At 45.3% G+C, this 20,242-nt stretch overlaps 1 protein-coding gene across 4 annotated transcripts in view; it reads left to right on the forward strand.

Annotated features, from left to right (window-relative positions):
• Positions 1-2,082: 2,082 nt before the first annotated feature.
• Positions 2,083-20,242, forward strand: part of INAVA (innate immunity activator) — a 29,211-nt gene continuing 11,051 nt past the window's right edge. The window contains exons 1-4 of one of the 4 annotated variants that reach the window (XM_035121936.3): positions 2,083-2,332; positions 13,976-14,088; positions 16,390-16,514; positions 18,407-18,529. In XM_035121936.3, coding sequence (XP_034977827.2) covers positions 14,034-14,088; positions 16,390-16,514; positions 18,407-18,529 — 303 coding nt within the window. In that variant the 5' untranslated portion in view covers positions 2,083-2,332; positions 13,976-14,033. Of the gene's footprint in view, positions 2,333-3,442; positions 3,578-13,972; positions 14,089-16,389; positions 16,515-18,406; positions 18,530-20,242 lie in introns of those variants that run through there. The other 3 variants (XM_035121940.3, XM_035121938.3, XM_088674141.1) reach the window with 3 other exon arrangements.

Here is a 20,242-nt window from a genome sequence, read left to right on the forward strand (position 1 = left end):
GAGCAGCAGTCTGAGGTAGGAATCAAGAACTGAAGAACTAAGTTGTCAGAACCAAAGGACAAACTGGGAAGCAGGGTTAAGAAACAAGACAGGAAGTTGGCCGGGTCAAGAAGAAGCCAGACCTTAGGGCTGGAAAGCAAGTCAGGAGTGTAGGGAGGCAGAATCAACAAGCAAGCCAGAACCAAAGAGCAACCAAGATATCAAAGCATGCAAAGACCTAGGAAGGTATTGTTTCTCAAACAAGTTTCAGCAGCAACAGGAAGCCTGCTTATACTGGAGTTTCCAATAACTAGCCTGGGTAAGCCTTTATTGAGCACCCAGGGCCTGAGGATCTTACTGTGAACCTCCCCCTGGAGTTCAACTACAGTACCACTATGGAGCAGCTACCCACAGATCCCACTAGTGGTTAAGCATTGGGTGTGAAAACAAGGAGCCCAGACTGCAATCACAGATTTTCTCTAAAGGGCAGTATGGGGAATCTATGCTCAAATAACTGTTTTTGTTGTTTCTGGTGTTTGGTTGGGAACGAGTGAGTAAACAGAGAGCGATTTGGTCTTGGCAATATAGGGAGCAACTTGATTTTCTGCGCGCTATTCTGACCATTGAAGTACACTACTGGAGCAGGTGTCTTAAAAATCGTCTCCAAACAATGTCTCTTCATTGGGCAACACTTCTCCATGTTAGCACAGGCTGCAAGGCCGCTTCTGTGTAGAGGTAGTGAGGCGTTCGAGACTGACTGGGGACGGTATAACCCAGGGGTTCCCAAACTAAGGCCTGGGGGCCAGATGCGGCCCAATCGCCTTCTAAATCTGGCCCGCGGATGGTCCGGGAATCAACATTTTTTACATGAGTAGAATGTGTTCTTTTATTTAAAATGCATCTCTGGGTTATTTGTGGTGCCTGCCTGGTGTTTTTACATGAGTAGAATGTGTCCTTTTATTTAAAATGCATCTCTGGGTTATTTGTGGGGCATAGGAATTCATTCATATATTTTTTCAAAATATAGTCCGCCCCCCCCCAAGGTCTGAGGGACAGTGGACCGGCCCCCTGCTGAAAAAATTTGCTGACCCTTAGTATAACCAGTGGGTTTGAAAAACGATAGTGAACGCCCTCCTCTTTGTGCCTTTGAATTAGCTGTGCCCCCCCCCAATCTACCTTATTTTCTGTGCTGTCCAAAGGGAAATGCAGCTGCCTGGACCCACACAGCTCCTGCATCAGTCCTACCTTGAGAAGGCTGGATCAGGCCAGTGGCCCATCTAAGTCAGCATCCCATTGGCCAACCAGATGCTTGTGGGAGACAAGCAAGACCTGAGCACAAGAGCACTCCGCCCCCCCTGAAGTTGGAAACAGCTGTGGCAGGAAGGGGGGGGGCTTGACCCTTCCCCTGCCTATTTCTTTCTCACTGCAATTTCTGTCCAAAGGCTGTTTTCCTTGCTTGTGAAGGTAAACATGACCAGGAAGACAAAACCCAGTGGAGAGGAAAATGCATTGCAGGGGAAAGGGAAGGAGGTGCAGTGAAATAGTGGCAGATGTGGGGAGAGGAAAGCACCCCTCCTTCACTGCTGCAGATCACCTTCTTCCCTAAGTTGTTTTTCCTTAATAGTAGTAGTAGTAGCAGCAGCAGCAGCAGCAGCAGCAGTCAGGATATTGTCAAATGTGTTTGAATGTAATGCGTAGTAGTTTTACCCTCAGTACCAAGTACAAAACAGTATTATAAAAAGTGGCCCCTGAGCTTTCTGAAGTGTAGCAACATCTGGTATCCAAATACTAATGATCTCATTACTTATCATCGGAGGGCTCAGAGTATGTTTATATTTGCAATGAGTTATAACTGTGGAATAACATTAATTTTGGGTATGCAATGCCTGTGTGTTGGTCTGGATCTGGCTGCAGTGAAAGCAAACAAACGGCTGCTTTCTCTTTTTCTTGAGGATCAGTTCAGAGGTGGTGGTGGTGGGTAGGGGAGGATTCCTGGTTGCCTTATGCAAGAAAGAGGCTGTCCCTCTAGTCCCTCCCCTTTGGTGCCATGTGTCGGCTTGTCCTTCTGTGCCTGGAAGGATTTGGCTGTGCTGATTCCACTGTGGCTGAAAAGGTATTGCTCACCTGCCCCTCCCCTCTGACTCAAGTCAAAACAAGTAACACAGTTTCTTTGGCAGAGCAGGAGCAAGACAGTGCCTGGAAGAGGGAAGCAGCCGAGGGGTCGGAAGTGTGAACTCAACGAAAAATCCAGCAGCTTTGGAGATCGGAGCACTAGGACAGAACTGGCATCGCTTCCTCTCGCTCATTTTTCTCCTGATACCAGTTATTCTGAATCAGGGACCGAGCCCAGCAGGTAAGGGAGTCCTGTTGCTGTCTGATTTGAAAAGGGAAGAGAGGGCTGTTGTTTATTGATGACCGATATCTCCGAATGATAAGAAAATGTTGTGGAGTATTTATTTTTCAGAATGTAAGTTTCCAGCTTCCTGGTGTTCATAGAATGGGATCTGCTACTTAATTAGGTACTTAATTATTAATCCATTAATACTTTGGTTACATTTTTTTAAAAAAAAAACAGAGCTCTGATGAAATCAGCGATTCTCTTCCTCTTCTCTATGGGTTATTTCACATGTTGCAGATTCCCTGCTTAAAGGAAGTCACAACTATAGCATTAAAAACCACAGATGGGTTGCCATGTGTTTGCATGTGCAAGCTTTTTGTCCTGGTCGTGGCTTCTGAGTTTATGTGGTTACTGTGATTTCTTACATGGAAGTTGCTTTTGTATTGGAAATCCATAATATGAGGTGCAGCTCTTGGTCTGCTGGGACCCTGGACACTGACCTGTTGTTGTTCGTTCTCTCTCTCTCTCTCTCTCTCTCTCTCTCTCTCTCTCTCTCTCTCTCTCTCTCTCTCTCTCTCCTCCCTGTTTCTGGGGGACAATTCAGAGGAAGCTTTCCTGGGCTAAAAGGTGGGAAGGCAGCCCGGTGACTGGAGGCAGAGCAGAGACAGAAAGGGCCTCAAGACAAAATCACTTTCCGTGCTGAATATCTTTCCTGGTGGGATGGAGAGGAAGGAGCATATGAGGTCTTTGGCAGGGACTGTATGCACATAGAAATGCAGGGGCCTGCAAAACTGAGGTCATTTCATGATGCTTTTATCCAGCCAGTAGTACGGTAACCGGTGAAATGATGCATTGGGAAGTAAGAGGCTGCCACCAATGAGGGATTACCTAAGGGCCGGCGAGCTAGATGCCTTTACCAGAGGGATGTGGCAGCAGAGATCTAGGGGCTGCTAGGTCTGCAGGCATATGGCAGCTGACTATCTGGCATCCCCCAAGCGTGGACATGAGCTATGATACCAGCAGCCAACAATGGGTGTCAAATACAGTCGTACCTTGGGTCCTGAATGCCCTGTAACTCGGACATTTTAGCTCCTGAACGCCGCATACCCAGAAGCGATGGTTCCAGTTTGCGAACATTCTTTGGGAACCCGAACGTCCAACGGGGCTTCCGCGGCTTCTGGTTGGCTGCAGGAAGATTTGATTTTCGAACATTCCGGAAGTCGAATGGGCTTCAGGAACGGATTCCGTTCGACTTCCAAGGTATGACTGTACCTGCAAGGTGCTGACTTAGCACCCCACATGCCCCGGGCACTAATTTGTCAGATAGGGGCCCCTTACCCCTTGGCCACCATTCAACGTCCTCAGTGCATAGAGTGCCCCTTTTAAGCGTACTGCCTCATCTTCTGCCAGCTGCTTCAGGCGATCTCCTAGTCCTACATGTTGGCTGGCCACATTATGGAACTGGGCTGGGGATAGTCTTGGTATGGCTGGGGTTCGTGGTGGTGTTTTTTGGGGGGAATGTACATATAAGCTTTTTCAAAATGGCACAGGGAGTAACTTCTTATGACAACTAGTATTGCTGCTAAAGGCACTATCCGCTTGCTATCCAGGACACCAGATCTCCTCTTCCCTATACTGAAGGAAGTGCAGCAGCCATTCTTGTTGGAGGCAGGCAAGGGCAGCAAATTATCAAATTTTGTTTTTTTCCTTATTATATTTTTCCTGCTATAGGGATTGCTTTTGGGATTTTCTGCCTCGGGTGTGAACATAACATTTCCAGCCCGGGGTGCTGTGTGGCTTGAGGTGGGACGGGTACCACTTGCTGATTCACCTCAGGCAGCAAAATATATTGTGCCAACTCTGGGCTAGAGCTGCTGTTTCCCAGCAATTGGGGTTTGGTGGTTTCGCAGCTGCAACGCCACAGAATCAATTTTTGGTGCAATCATTTTCTGGTTTTCTGAAGTCTGTGGTATTCTTCCAGTCAAACAGATGCATTTTGAAGATACGCTTCAGTGCTGAGTACATTTTAGCCTCAAGTTGGCAGCTGATACAAACAGGGAGAATATAGTGAACGAGGTATAATGGGAAGGTATTGAATTGTGGGAGCTCCCACTTGGATATGTGGAACCCTTTCTTCAGTGGAGGCAAAATAGACAGCCAAGCTTTTCAGGGTGTGGGTATCTGGGAGGGGAGGCTCCTTGGGGGAAAGGTGGTGATAATTATTGCTTAGTATTGAGATTTTAATCTCTTAATTGTTCAATTAATCAATTAAAACTGCACAGTTAATTAAAAATAATAATTCAGCCAGTTGGCAGCCCTGTTTCTGCCTTGGTGTGTAGAAGACAAACGAAAAGGAGCTCACTCAGCATGAGTTACTTTTAAAACTGCCCAGGGGGTTGTTTAAACATCCCTGTGACTATGGTGGGGGCAGGAAAAGGGCTTTGACTCACAGTCTGGGATTGGGAACCTGGAGGACTTTTCCAGATTATTGGTTTATTGCACGATAGACACACAGTTGTCCATATTATGGTGGTAAATGTCTGGCTTGTATTTCCTGAAGTAGGGGATCTGTTCTGGCCAGGGATATTGTGTTTTCTGAGCACACGAATTGCAGTGATGTGGAATTGTAACATAGCCTGCCCATCTATTTGTAGCTTTCAGCTCTATCTGGACTATGATACTGTTTTGTCCCTATTTCAGAGACGGATAGAGAAACTGTGGCCCTCCAGGTGTTGTCATTGGACTCCCACTCCCATCATCCCCAATGGTCAGGAATGATGGGAGCTGAAGTCCAACAAGGAGGGTCATAGGTTCACTGTCCATTGGATAGTGTTTTTGACATTGCTGGTGGCAAGCAGCATTTGTCATAGGGACATGGGAGGCTTCCTGAGCCCAACTACTGGTGTGTTTAGCTCATTACTGTCTACAATGACTGGCAGCAGCTCTCCAGGGGTCTCTCCCAGTTCTGTCTAGAGATGCTGGGATTGAATTCGGAACCTTTAACATGTCAAGTGTTTGCTATGCCACTGAGCCACAACTCTGAGATTATGTCCCAGTAACACTGTCACATTTCCCTTCCCAGTCTTTCGCAATTCTATAAACTGGTTAATTATATATATATATGTTTGGTGTGTTTTGTTGTTGTTGTTGCTGCTGCTGCTGCACTTATTTCTCTGGAGTAGAATGTGTCCTTGCTGTATTATTCCAGCACAAGAGAGTTCATGTACCCCTTCATCACATCAGTGTCCCACCAGTTTGTTAATCTTACCTCCACCAGTCTTCTTTTTCCAGTTCCAGGTTGTGAGCTTCTTTTCTTCAGCCCTGGAACACCTTGTGTTCAAAACCAAAAGCAGTGCTCTAAGTATAGGGCGAAAGGTAGGGGTTTTTTTTTGTGTAAAACCACACCTGCCTGCATTTTAGCTAAATCACAGTTTCGTTGCCACTTCTAAAAATGATAACTATTTGGCCTCCAGCCCTGAGGCTCACCATCATCCCCTCTGGCCACCCTGAAATTTGAGCATGGAGAGTAGGGAGTAGAACTAAGGATGGATGGATCTGCCAATGTCCGTTTCTCATTATTCTGTGCTTCTTCCTTCAAATCCCTCAAGTCCTCATAAACGTTCATCAGCGTTTTAGTGCAACTCTCCCCTGCTATACACTTTTTTTTTGGGGGGGGAGCAATTATCCGTAACAAGATGCGTTTTGTATGTAGTTTTCATTAATACTGTACAGTATATGCATTTCATGCACAATGTTTCCTGATGTGCCCATTTTTGTACACATTCTTTGGCTGGACAATTGCTTCGCAAAATCTGGAGAACCACAAATTTCTAAGGATAACTGCGTTTCAGTTTGCATATTGTTTTAGGAAGTGTGGAACAGGGAGTTTCGAATTAAAATGTGAACCAAACGTAATTTCTTCTCAAAGCCTTAGGCAGGACATTGCTCCACTGAGTCCAACTAATCACCCCTCTTATTTAAACAAGCAAACCAAACTTTATTCATTGCTGTTATCTGGAAAGCCCCTGAGTATGTGTCAGTAGGTCAAAGCTGCAAACATATCCCGGAGGGCGTTTTGTCAGGCTGAGTAGTTGGGCAAGAAATTCGTAGAAGATAATTAATTTTCTTTGTGGAGCTGCAGGTGGGACACTACTAGCCCTTTGGAATTTTGGCTGCGATGCTTTGATGATGAATGTGCTTCCCCTGAGTAAGCATGTCCAGCATTTCTAATCTTCCAGTGGGGATTCTGCAGACATAGAAGGATACAGAGGCTGATTCCCATAACCATTAGCAGCCTATTGGTTACTGCAACTCCACATGAAATTGATTCATGCGCTGACATGGTTGTGTGCAGGCCACCAATTAGGTGGGAAAGTCACCTGCAATTGGCCTCACCCACATGGTTCTTCTGGTGCTGACACCCATGCTGCATAGGAAAGTGACTCCCACATCACACCTGCATGCGAAGAGGGGCAGGCACTTAGATGTTGACTGCACAAGTGAGCCCTGGTGCTAGATTTCTCTCCCTTTTCTTTTCTTTTTGAAAAGCCGCTTTCCCAGCTATTTGCAGCAGTGAAACGGCAGGCAGGGAGATGTTTTGGCATGCCTCCTCCCACTACTCCTCTGAAGTGCTTTTCTTTGATGGTGGTGGGGCTCTAATAGATGCATTTGGTTATAATGAGTTGGCAACCCCTCCGTCTTGCTGACTTCCTACCCCGAGATTCCCTTCCTTGAGGAGGGGGAGTCATGTGATCCCATTGCAACACACGGCGGAGGTTTGAGTACCCAATTATAAAACATCTTGTTTTGGTTCACCATAAACTCAAGACGCCAAGGTTTATGGCATGAGCACAGTTTCTCTACAGGAGCATGCAGGCACAACTTTGGGTGCTAAAGTTTTCAGAGGGTGCACAAGTGCCTTCCAGATTTTGCTGGGGAATGCTTGGAGTTTGCCAGTGATTCCTGCTAGTTAGAGCGGAACTCGGGAAGAGGGTAGCCTGGGCGAGAACAGACCACCAAGACAACTTTTACAATACTTCCTATTCCTGTCTTGCTCTTTTACAAGGAGCCTGGAATTCCACAGTCTGCTTCCCAGCTTGGTATATTTGATATTACGTACATGCTCAGGAGTTAAATAAAAACTGGGCTCTGTGCCCAGGGAAACTAGTTGTTCTCTGGTAGAAAGGTTTATGCATCTACTCAGCGGCTGCCTGCAGCAAGCTTCCTCTTGGCTAGCAAACAGGCAGCGGGAGTCTAATCCACGGGCGAGATAAGCTTATTTGGCACAGAGGACCACACTGGAAATGTTTGCCATCCACACTTTTTTCTACAATCATGAGTGATAGAAATGTGGTGGTGTTATTTAAAATGAAAACTGGGAAGTCTCGGGATTCTAACAAGTCCATAGGTTGCCTAAAGGACCTTGCCTTATATCTTGCACAACCCTCTTCTAGTCTTTCCCAGGCATTTAGAGCTGTTTGTGCAGCTTTAAAGAGGCCAAGTCAGCAGGGTAATAGCCCAGTGCGGGCAGAACAAAAGAGAGGGTGTAGACTTGGTGGAATATTTGGATAGGAATTGGGCAGCTGAATATATTCAGGAGGGGTGTGTGTGAACTGTTGGAACTAAACTTGCTTAGCTGCCTATCATCTCTGCTTATTTTTGCAATCAAACTAGGAATAACCTACTTAAGGGTTGCATGGATTCCTAGTAACATAATGTCTTGCATCAGAATGGGTCTCTTAGTTTTGGTGGTGCTTTAACATGCACTGGATATGTCATTAGGATAGGACTGGAGGCAGGAAGGACTAGTTAGAAGTATGTAGCCTAATCTTGTAAATGGATGATCATGTCAGTCTTTGCATTCAGATACATAAATAGGAGAGAATGGAAACTGACTTAAATGAATGTTTCCTTCAGAAGCCCCTTGACTAGAAAACTTTGTTGACTGAAAAATTGCAGCCAACTCACCCTGCAGAGCAGATTTGGATCCAGGGGTTGTGCCTTTATTGCTTGGTTGGATGTTATTCCTACACTGTAGAAGCCACGTCAGTTTATTACGCTGTGCTATGTTTTTATTTTCAGTGGACTGCAAACATTTCAGTATGCAAAGGTTGCATCTCTTTGTTCAAGTAGAATTGCTTTCTGGATTTTATGCTGATCTTTGGGGCCTCCCACAGGGCTCTTCAAGTTTGGATTATCATCCTTTTTATTGGGGCTTGCAGAGCACTATGCCTTTGCCTGTACAGTTTGATTAAAAACCACGTGGGCTAAAACAGGTCACCTGGTGTCATTGTGATGTCATAGGGATATAAGGGTCTAACCTAGGCATCCCCAAACTGCGGCCCTCCAGATGTTTGGGCCTACAACTCCCATGATCCTTAGTTAAGAGGACCAGTGGTCAGGGATGATGGGAATTGTAATTCAAAACATCAGGAGGGCTGAAGTTTGGGGATGCCTGGTCTAACCCATGGATAGGCAAACTAAGGCCTGGGGGCCAGATCCAGCCCAATTGCCTTCCAAATCCGGCCCACGGATGGTCCAGGAATCAGCGTGTTTTTACATGAGTAGAATGTGTCCTTTTATTTAAAATGCATCTCTGGGGCATTTGTGGAGCATAGGAATTCGTTCATTCCCCCCCCCCCCAAGGTCTGAGGGACAGTGGACCAGCCCCCTGCTGAAAATGTTTGCTGACCCCTGGTCTAACCTAACAGCCGGATCCAGTTCCCCACTCTGGATTTTGGCTTGGGTATTTCTCTTTATCCATGCCACTTGATCCCTTAGCAATACAGTATAGAGTTTGGAATGGCTGTCCTTTTTGTTTCTTTTGGAGTGTCACCCTCCAGTCATGCCTATAATCATAGAACATAGCTAGGTGTCATCATCAGTGAAATGTTGCAAATAAGAAACAGGCAGAGTTTGTGGTACTGCTTCAGCCACCCCCTCCTTGGTGGCTCTTGTCTTTCTGCTTGTCCACGTTAACTAACTTCTGCTTTGTTTCATGGTGATATCTGTCTGAATGTGTGAAATTGTGGATGTATAAACTGCACACCTTGGTGAAGGAACACTTCGAAGCTTACCGTAATCAGAGTAATGGCAAAGGAGTGTTGGCACATGTTCCCCGGGGAGGACCAAGTCCTGCTGGTTTGGTACCTGTTTGGCCCATGTGATGATGGACTAGATAGATAGTCTGATCCAGCAGGGCTCTTAATACATGCTCATGTACTTATCTCATCGCTAAATGCAAAGTGCAGTAAGTGATATCTGCAAACTGGTTGTGTTCCTTGTCTGCTGTTCATCTGACCTGGCCCTGCAATTTCCCATGTCTGCCCATTTTTTTATCCGCATTGATCAGATGCGGAGATTTAGCACATGTGAGCCTTGACAAACCCCATGTGAGCATGCACATTTTAGACAATATTTCATTTTGAAAAAAGATATGTAGCATTGCCCCCCCCTTTTTTAAAGCTAGACTAAAAAGCCTGACCATCTTGGCACCAGTCTTACTGTGGATCTTTGAAATAAAATAGGTTTTGCTATGAAAGTAAAAGTGAAAACCCAACCTTGTTGAATTGTGAGTGCTTTGAATAGACAGCTCTGAAGTGAACAATACTTTATTAGTGTCCATGGGAAACATATGCAGGCATTTTGACTGTAACAGGGATCCCCGGTAAGGCGCCTGCGGGCACAATTGTGCCCTTTAGGACTTTCCCTGGCACCCACGGAACCTCTGTCCCCTACTGCCTCCTTTGTCAGTTGTAAGCAACCCCAGTAACAGAAACCCTGATCCACAGGGTTTCTGATAGAACCTGACATTCAGCATGCCTCCCTAGGCAGCTTTGGTAGAAGAGGGAATTTCTGCAGATAGAGGATGTCCACGACAACCTTCTGATGGACTCACCTCCTTGACATAATTACTGAAAGTGCTGCAGCCCTGCCCTCTTTTGCTTCTGGCTACCTTCCCATAGCTGCATTGGGATCAGCTGCACAGTTGTGGCATTTTGTAGTTCTGAGGGGAGTACACTCTGCCATTGCAACTGTGCCGCTTAACTCGGTTTTATGGATGGGAGTACCATGGCAGGCAGGGACCCAGGTGGCGCTGTGGTTAAACCACTGAGCCTAGGGCTTGCTGATCAGAAAGTCGGCGGTTCGAATCCCTGTGATGGGGTGAGCTCCCATTGCTTGGTCCCAGCTCCTGCCAACCTAGCAGTTCGAAAGCACGTCAAAATGCAAGTAGATAAATAGGAACCGCTACAGCGGGAAGGTAAACGGCGTTTCCATGTGCTGCTCTGGTTTGCCAGAAGCAGCTTTGTCATGCTGGCCACATGACCTGGAAGCTATACGCCGGCTCCCTTGGCCAATAATGCGAGATGAGCGCGCAACCCCAGAGTCAGTCACAACTGGACCTAATGGTCAGGGGTCCCTTTACCTTTACCATGGCAGGCAGAGGAACAAATTTGCATCCACATAGTCTCCTGATTGGAGTGAGGAATGATCTACAAAGGTCTAAAGCAGTGTTGCCCTATAGCAAATCTCTGCTCAGTGCTGTGAACCTTGTTCGCCCAGGCCAGCCCCCTTTGCGCTTTGTTTACCAGGAGACTGGTAGTGCCAGGATAAGCTCCAGACAGAAACTCAGTGTGACTCTCAAATTGACTCACCCAGGTTGGGGCAGGGGAGTGGCGTGTAAACACCAAGCGTTTGCTGCAGGAGGTAGGCTTGGAGCCACCCCCAGCTGTAGAGAAAGTGAGAGACTATCCCTGCTGAATGACACATCCCAACATCTGCAATGGGACCTTGAACAGGACTTCTGTTACTAGTGCTTGGGTTGGAGGATGGAGGAGTATTCCTGGCATGGGGAAGCTCCTTTCATTCATTGCCAGAGCTGAGGAGCTGCTTGCTTAGCACACCCTGCCAGGATTAAGAGGAGGCTTCCCAGGACTTTTTCCCTCCCAGCCTAGCAGGAAAGAGAAGAGTAACCGGTCAAGCACTAGTCAAGCACATGGGGAGCTGAGAATTGCCAATCAGGTTTCCTTCTGGAAGCCCTCATAAATTTCAGTTAACTGTGACAGAACCCAGCATGAATATTTGCTTCAAGGACTATGCAGTGCTGGGAAGACATGGACCTGAGGCCAAAGAATAAATTTGTACACTACCTACCTCCTCACAGCTTTCCCCAAACCAGAAAATCTGCTTTCCGGTGTAGATATAAAGAGCTGGTGGCGCCTAGAGGCCAAGCTACAAACCAGGATGCCCCCAGTTTGCTTCTCACTCTGCCATGAATTCACTCTGCAGCCTTAGGCAAGTCTCTTTCTCTCAGGCCAAGCCCTTCGCCTCCCTCCCATCTGCCATACAGAATAATAGCACTGACCTACTTTATAGGGTTGCTGTGTTATGTGCAACAACAAAAATGTAAGTGAAGTGCTTTGAAAACTAGGAAAACGCTATTTCTTGTTTAGTCGTTTAGTCGTGTCCGACTCTTCGTGACCCCATGGACCAGAGCACGCCAGGCACTCCTGTCTTCCACTGCCTCCCGCAGTTTGGTCAAACTCATGTTCGTAGCTTCGAGAACACTGTCCAACCATCTCGTCCTCTGTTGTCCCCTTCTCCTAGTGCCCTCAATCTTTCCCAACACCAGGGTCTTTCCCAGGAAAACGCTATATCAATTCTAAATTATTATCAAGTGTCTGTTACAGTTCATGCTCTGTGTGCTGCTACACCTGAATTGGGTTATAATATGAATGTCCAAATTTCTATGCATCGGATAAATATTACCTGTGCAGTAGGGTTACAGACAAAGATTGAGAATTCTGCTTGTTCATGTGCAGATGTTTATGGGTGTTTCTGAACAGGAGCTTTCCCTGCCTTTGTTTGGGTGCCCATCAGTGTCAATACATCTGCTGTTATCCTGCTGTGTGGGCCAATTTTGGTCTCACATAGTGCATTGGATTGCACAACAGCCAGCTTGGGGTGGCCCAGACCAGCTATTATATTTTATCTGTGCTAGATTGATAGATAACCAGCATGGAATGCTGGGTTTGGGTTTGCCAAAGGCCCAGTTTACACAGGAGCCCTAAAGTGAGGCTCCCCATGGTCAAATGCTTCTAGGTGACTATTTCATGTATCACTTCTGACAGCTGCTGCAGTAATGGATAGAGAGCCCACATCTTGCCTTCTCTCAGCCCTCGAATTGCCACTTGCCCGCTCCCTTCTGCCAGGACCTGAATTTCCTCCTTGTAGTAGTCAGAACCAAGGAAATCATTACAGGAATTTCTGCAGCATTGGGCCAAGGCATTTTGTTCCCCAAGATGTAGCAATGAAAGCCCCTCCCTCAGTCATGGTGCACAGTATTCAAGGATGGTGGGGTGAGGGGAACAGCCACAAGTGCTTCTCTCCCCCCTTTCTGGCAGTCAAAATACAACGGTCAGAAATTAAATAGCTAATAATTTGCTGCCCTTTCATGACTGCCAAGTTCAGCTGCTTGAGGCAGTTGCCCCACTATTCCTAAGTGTAGAGCCGGCCCTGAATTTTGGAACTGGTAGGTAGGTCCTTTAGCAACACAGAGGCTCTGACCGCGTGGAAACTCTATAGAGGGGTTGTATGTGAACTGGAGTGAAGATGTGGCATAATTATACAGGGTGGATTTGATTTAAATCAAACTGATTTAAATCACGATTTAAATCATGATTTAAATCACTAGTCAGTAAGGCTTGATTTAAATCATAGTTGTCTACATAAAGACTAATTCTTGCTGGTATAACTTTAGTATGCAAGTAGATGAAGATTTTTAGAATAACAACTTTTCATATTAGTTTTTTATCCCCAGTTTAATAGGTTAATCATTCATATTTGGACAACTTTACTGTTGTACTTAGGAAGGAGAAAAATAATCATTACCTTAATAATAACAATTTAAATAGATTTATTCAACTGAAACAATAACATTACAGCATGTTATTTGCTTAAACAAACATCCATGTTTGTTAACTAATTTGGCTAAACAAAAACAATATATATATATTTTAAGAAACTTAGACTGTCAGCCCAGCCTACACATGAAAAACTTAAATACTGTCCACTCCAAACAATCAGAAAAATATTGTTTCTATTCTATTCACTGAACTTCTTGAAACTTAGCACTGAAGGGGTTGTTTCTGTATTCATAGGTTTGTAGAACAATGGGATTAAGGTCTTTTTCTCAACTCTGTTCATGTTATAACATTTTTGCTGTGAAGAAGAGGCATGTGATCTCTGTTGAGTCAAATTCAGTTTTGAGAACTGCAAAAGTAAACCAAGCACCTGTGATAATATCTTGTAGGCAGAGAAACTGCCCAATAATCTTACAAAAACCTCTGGAAGAGCATGACATTGTGAATGGATTAATGGAATTTATTTACCCCAAAAATTAAACATATACAACCTTATTCTACATAATTAAAAAACTAATCTTTATTTCATGATGGAACAACCTTCGGATGGTAATATATTTTCCTCAAAAAGCATTTTATTTTAAAAAAAATCTGACTTAAATCAAAAAAATCCGATTTAAAACAAAAAAAATCCATTTTTTAATTTTTTTAAAAAAATCATTGATTTTTATCCACCCTGAAATTATATAAATAACGTGTGTAGCACACCTCAGTCTTTGCCTTATTGTGTTAGCAGGAGACATCACCGCACTTTCAAGGTGCGATCTTACTGCCTCCATCCGTAGAGCTCGGCCATGAAGAGTAAGGATGAGACCAGTGACACAGACAGTGGGATCATAGTACAGTCAGGTGAGTGACGGATGGGGAAATTCCTGCTCATTATCATGTAGTGCCAGCACCGTCTACTGGATTTGTTCCTGTGTCAACAGGTTTAAGCAAGAATGACTGCACTGTTTGGGGTGGGTGGGGGTCTTCTTTCTGCCCCAAGCCTGTAAACTTACCCTAGAAGATTAGACTAGAAGGTATCACCACAGCTGCACGGAGATAAAAGCACAGCTGTGAAAAGAACCCTCTGACTCATTAGTCATGACTCCTTGTTGATCCTTGTTGACTCCTTGTTGATTCTATTTCAGTCCGGCTTCCTCCTAGCCGGGCTATGATGTAGCCCAAAGTATTCAGCTGGGGATGCCCAGGATTCCAGAAAAGAGTGTGATCTTGGGTGGACACGGGGAGCCAGCAGCAAGGGCTACCAAGGGTAGTCTTGGATTTTGGGGACTGGTGTTACATGGTGGAATCCTAGTGCTTTAAAAGCAGGAGTGGTGAAACTGTGACACATCAAAATGTTGTTGCACTCCTATTAAGTGCAGCCAACCTGGCCAGTGTTAAGGGATTATGAGAGTTGTAATCCAGCAATATCCGAAAGACCACAGTTTCCCCTCTCCCCTAACCAGTTTAAAGTATCGTGCTTCTCAGCTGGTAGAGCACGAGACTCTTAATCTCAGGGTTGTGGGTTCGAGCCCCACATTGGGTAGAAGATTCCTCCATTGCAAGGGGTTGGACTAGATTACCCTTGTGGTCCCTTTCCAACTCTACAATTCTATGATTCTATCTTGCGATATAACTGGTTCCTCATCAGAAAAGATTTCTTTTAAAAAACCTTAGGAGCATTGAAATACAGGCAGAGGGTAGTGTTCAACTTACTCAGGGTAGACCCATTGAAATTAATGGCCCTTAGTCATGCTCATTGATTTCATCAGGATTACTCTGAGTAAAACCGATGACTCCGTAGGAGACTATTTCACTAAAATCCTACGGCTTCCCAGTATGTGGCATACTTTCTGCATGAGTAATACCTGATCATTGTACTTACTTAGTTATATATAAACTTTAGAAACAGCTTCCATGAACAATTACCGTAAAAGTGCTGAACAACATACTTGTGGTAGAAGTAAATAATCAGGCCACACTTAAGATGCGATGTTGTATATACAACAAGATTCTCTCTCATGTAGGAAGCTATGGCATATGATGCATCTCTTAATGGTTTTGAACTACCTACTATCTGTGTGTACAGACAAGGAATGGTAATGGTTTTTCATAGGGTGGGCTCATGCCAGTGAACAGGACTACTTAGGGATCTATAGTGCGTAGCAGCTCTAAGCAAGAGCTACAGCAGGGGATCCAGACAAAATAATACCGTATATTCCGGTGTATAAGATGACTGGGCGTATAAGACGACCCCCAACTTTTCCAGTTAAAATATAGAGTTTGGGATATACTTGCCATATAAGAAATACGATCCTGCGTATAAGACGACCCCCGACTTTTGAGAAGATTTTCCTGGGTTAAAAAGTAGTCTTATACGCAGGAAAGTACAGTAAGCGAGTTCAGCATCCACTTCCTAGTCTGATTCCTTTTGCAACCCCAAGTGCTTATTTAGATATCTCAGGGAACATCTGAATAGGAACTGCTCCCAGTTTAGCAAGTTAGTTCTAAACTGAAGACATTTCTTCTACCACTCAGAAAGTGTCGTATGGGTTTCACACAACCCTCCATCCACCCCTACACTTAGGAGGGAATGGTCTCCTATTGTCCTGTATGAATGAGCTAGCGTGGGTTGAGATCTGACCTTTAGGTGGCTTGTGAGGAGTCAGCAAGCTGGCTGAGTGCCTCTGATCTGTGGAAGAAGCAGCATGAGCTAACATCTTCTGGAACTGCTGTCTTAAGGCTTACAAATATCAAAGGCTCGTTTTTGTTCCGGTCTGTGAGCAGAGCAGCAAATCTGTTTGCTTAGTTCTGTAATAAACTTAATGATCAGGAATATCACCATGGAGTCTCCTCCTTATCTGATCTGCGATGACCTTGAGGTGCCTGCAGCTTGGAAGTAAGAGCTAATCAGTCCTGGCTGTTGTACACATTCCATACCCCCACCTGATGAGCTGTCAGGACAGCCTCTCCTTTGATGTCCCATGCCATTTTTATGATAACTGCTAATGACACCGGTCTTTAAGATGCATTCGCAAGACCTGCAGCTGGCTCCACAAAAGTTGCCCAAGGGCATCTCTGTATGGGTCATTAAATATTGCTGCTTCCCTTCCCGCCCGTAGCACCTGACAGGTCATCAGTCTGTGTCTGTCTCAACCCTTCCAGGACTAGACAGCCCCATGTCTCCAATGAAGGATCTGACGCAAGCTATGAGGAAGCAGCAGAAGGCACTGGAGGAGCGACTAGAGGCCTGTGTGCAGGAGCTGCGAAGGCTGTGTTTGCGCGAAGCGGTAAGGGGCCAGGAAGTCTGCAGGGTGTCCTGCTAAAGTAAAGAGGGCCCATCTTTAAGGGCTGTAGTTCTTTGGACTCGGACGCTCACAGAAACTGGAGAGGCTTTCCTCAGAGATCAAAGACACTCAGACATGAGGGAGGAGCCATGTAATCCAAAGGTAGTACTAGGAGAAAATATCTGGGGGCGAAGAAAGGGCAAAGACTGTATCAAGAACACTTGCCCCATTGGAGAGTTGCTCCTGCATTATTCAAGACGTTAACTTCTAAAACAACCCATAATTAACAAGCTTAATTAAGCGAGCCTAGCCATATGTCGCAAGTGAATCTAATGAGGTAACTTTTCCCTCCTGACCTGAGATACCGCAAATAGTTAAAAATTGAATGTGGAAGTTTCTCCCAGAGAAAATTTTCTGGGCCCCCTGGATCAGAACCAACCTATTAAACCAACCACTATTAGTTGTGGTATTTTAATGCGTCAAGGAGAAAATAATTAAAACAATAAACTACCCTTTCTAGCCTATTGCTATTACTCTCGGAGTACAAAGCAAATGGGTTTCTGTTTGTTTGGTTGGTTTTGCAGGACACCAGAATTGTACCCAATGAAGTTCCTTGCTCTCGTGAATATTTCAGCGAATATTTTCCAGAACTTTCTATTACTTCCCCACTCTATTTCCAATCTAATGCTACCTCTTCACGTGACTTGCCATTAGTTTTCAGGGGGCACTGGAAATAATTGGATTTATAAATAGGTTTAGGGGAAATGTTTTTTAAAAGGAAATTTAGAGCTGCCCAGTAGTTTGCCATTGTAATTGGAGCACAAAGCACACACTGCTGCAACACATCTGTGCACACACATACTTTCTTGCTTAGAGACACATTTCATGACATTTGGAAGCCTACAAAGAGTGGGAGAAAATCCCCAGAACTGGGTATCTGGCAGCACTAATGCAGAAGAGTGTTATAGTCAAACTTCACAAAAGGGGCATATTGAACTCCCTACTAGCAGTGGAGTGTGGGGCATGTCTTTGGCAAAGGGAAGAGAAACGGATATGGTTAAACAGAACCTGGTCTGCGGGAGTCTGGACTACTTAAATTACTTTTCACATTTTTATCAGTCACTTTTTTCATCACCTAACATAATACAACTTTTGCAAGATTTGAATTTTTGAACTGCCCACCTCCCCCCACCCAGTAACTGTCCATTTTGGGTCTGGCTGCACTTTTTTTTTTTTAAAAAAAAAGAAGCTTTGGTTTGGAATGAACTCAGGCCTGGTTACGTTGTGTGGCATCTATCTATGGCTGTCTTCTGTGCCTGAGGTAAACTTGATGTCATGGGATACTGAGGAAATAGAAGAAACTGCCAAGCTAACAAAATAATTGCATGAGATCCTATTTAGAGCATAGCTGTCAAGTCTCCCGTTTTTCGTGGGAAACCCCTGTATTTCAATCCGCTTCCCGCTATTATCCCGAATTGCAAAATATCCCGCAAATCCCCCAGATTTATAAGAAAGCAGCTCCTGCCGGCCGAGTGCTGCCAGAAATCGCCTCTGCGCATGCCCGGGCATGCGCAGAAGCGATTTCTGGTGCCCAGACATGCGGACACGGGCAGCCCGGCACCGGAAGTCGCTTCTGCGCATGTCTGGGCACTGGAAAGCGGGCAGAGCAGGCACCGGAAGTCACTTCTGTGCATGTCTGGACATGCGCAGAAGCGACTTCCGGTGCCGCGCCGCTGCTGATCCCTTATTTTCCAATCCGGAAGTTGACAGCTATGATTTAGAGAGAGAGAGAGATTAAAAGACAGGTATTTTGTAAGCTGCTCTGAAGACCCAGGGTGTGACTGAAAGTACACAGTTCTAGGAACTGAATCTTCTCTTTGCTGTTTTCTTGACAGGAACTGACAGGATTGCTTCCTTCAGAGTATCCTCTGAAACCAGGAGAAGTGGCCCCAAAGGTCCGACGTCGAATTGGTGCTGCTTTCAGATTGGATGAGAAGGCCTTTCTCTCCAGAGGAGTGGTAAGGTGCTTCTCCTCCTGAGTTTAGGGAATATGGGCAGAAACAACATTTCCAGTTATCCAGGGCACTGCTTGGAAATCTGCTTGTAGTGGGAGTCACTATCGGCTGCCATGGCAACCCTTGCTGTGAGCGCAGAAGTTTCCAGAATGAGATGGGAAGAAAAATGTTGTGCTGCTGATACTTGAGCCACTACTAGACCATCCCCCCCCCCCCGGCAGATGAAGCTGTAATTCAAAGGCAACTTTCCCTCTATACTGGCAATTGCCAGCAAACCACCTCACTTGAGGATCAAACTGGGGTCTTCTGAGAGTCTTTACAGCCAGAGATAACAAAAAAGCCACACAATTTCAGTTTGCACAGTAAGAGTCAGGAAGCAGCTGTCAGCTAAAAGAGGACTTCTGGGAATGATGAGGTTGTTCGGGTTCAGCATCCTGTTAGAAACTCCCAAAGGGACAGAGATGCTTCAGGCTCCAAACACACAGAGGGAGTTAGGCCTCATTTCCATCAAAGGTGTGGGATCTGTTGACTTCAGCTATGCAGTCTCACTCTCTCTTTCTCTCCCCTGTCGTTTGTTTTAATAATAATCTTAGTAGGAGGCGGCTTAGGTGTGGTGCTGCTTTTTTTTTTTGCTGTGTACCCATAGTGGGTGGCACAGGGTGTGGGCTCCGAGTGGAATTGTGTGTGGTTTTTTTTGTACAATTGTTTTTGCTTACCATAGCTTCTCTCTCTCTCACACACACACTTAGTGTAACTTTGGAGAGCTTTTCATTTCACCTTCACCTTGCCGAATGTTGCCTGCTGACCTGCCTTTTTGCTCCCTTTCCCCAGCCATGAGGAAGCTCTTGCCCCAGAAACATAGAACATTTCCACTTAGTCTGTGGATAGTTTTCCTCCTTCAGAAGCCTGGGCAGGGCAGACAGCTGGGAACTGGGCCCAAGACATCAGTCCTATGGCTCATACAGAAGAACACACCCCTGCGGATTTCTTAAATCCAGAATAATTACCACCCCAGCTCAGGATTCACAAATCCCTAAACTGGATTAGAATCTCCATTCTGCTCATAAGCAGGCATTGAAGGAGTGGGAAATCACCCGTCTATTGTTATTTAATCATCCTGACTGTGAGTGAGACAGGAAGATTTAGTTCAGCCTGTGATGCCTTTCTACACTAGTTAAATGCACTGGGGTGCTCAGATGCAAAAGAAGACAGTTGGGCTCATGTGCTTTTAATAGTTGAATTGCAGCTGGTGTCATGCAAGCTACATTTACTGAGGTTCCCACTTCTATGCAGCTATTAAAAGTGCAAGAACCCTGCTATCTTTTCATCCAGCCACTCTAGAATGCACATGGAATGTAACTGGGAGATGCATGAAAGTCATACTCAATATCTGATTTGATCTACCAAAGGACGTAAGGAAGGAGCCTATGATTTATGAGTTGAAGCACCCAGCTGTCAAGAGTGCCCAAGAAATACAAGATGCTGCCTAATGCCCAATCGGACCATTGGTCCATCTAGTTCAGTATTGTCTACACCTGTGTTTCTCAAAATTGGGCCTTGGGCTGTTTTTGGACTACAATTCCCATTATCCCTGACCACTGGTCCTGCTAGCTAGGGATGATGGGAGTTGTAGTCCAAAAAACAGCTGGAGACGTAAGTTTGGGAAACCCTGGTCTATTTCAAACTGGCAGGCAGCAGACTTTCCCAGCCCTAGCT

This window comes from Zootoca vivipara, chromosome 7 (assembly GCF_965207765.1).
Source record: "Zootoca vivipara chromosome 7, rZooViv2.hap1.1, whole genome shotgun sequence".
NCBI classification, from domain to species: Eukaryota; Metazoa; Chordata; class Lepidosauria; order Squamata; family Lacertidae; genus Zootoca; species Zootoca vivipara.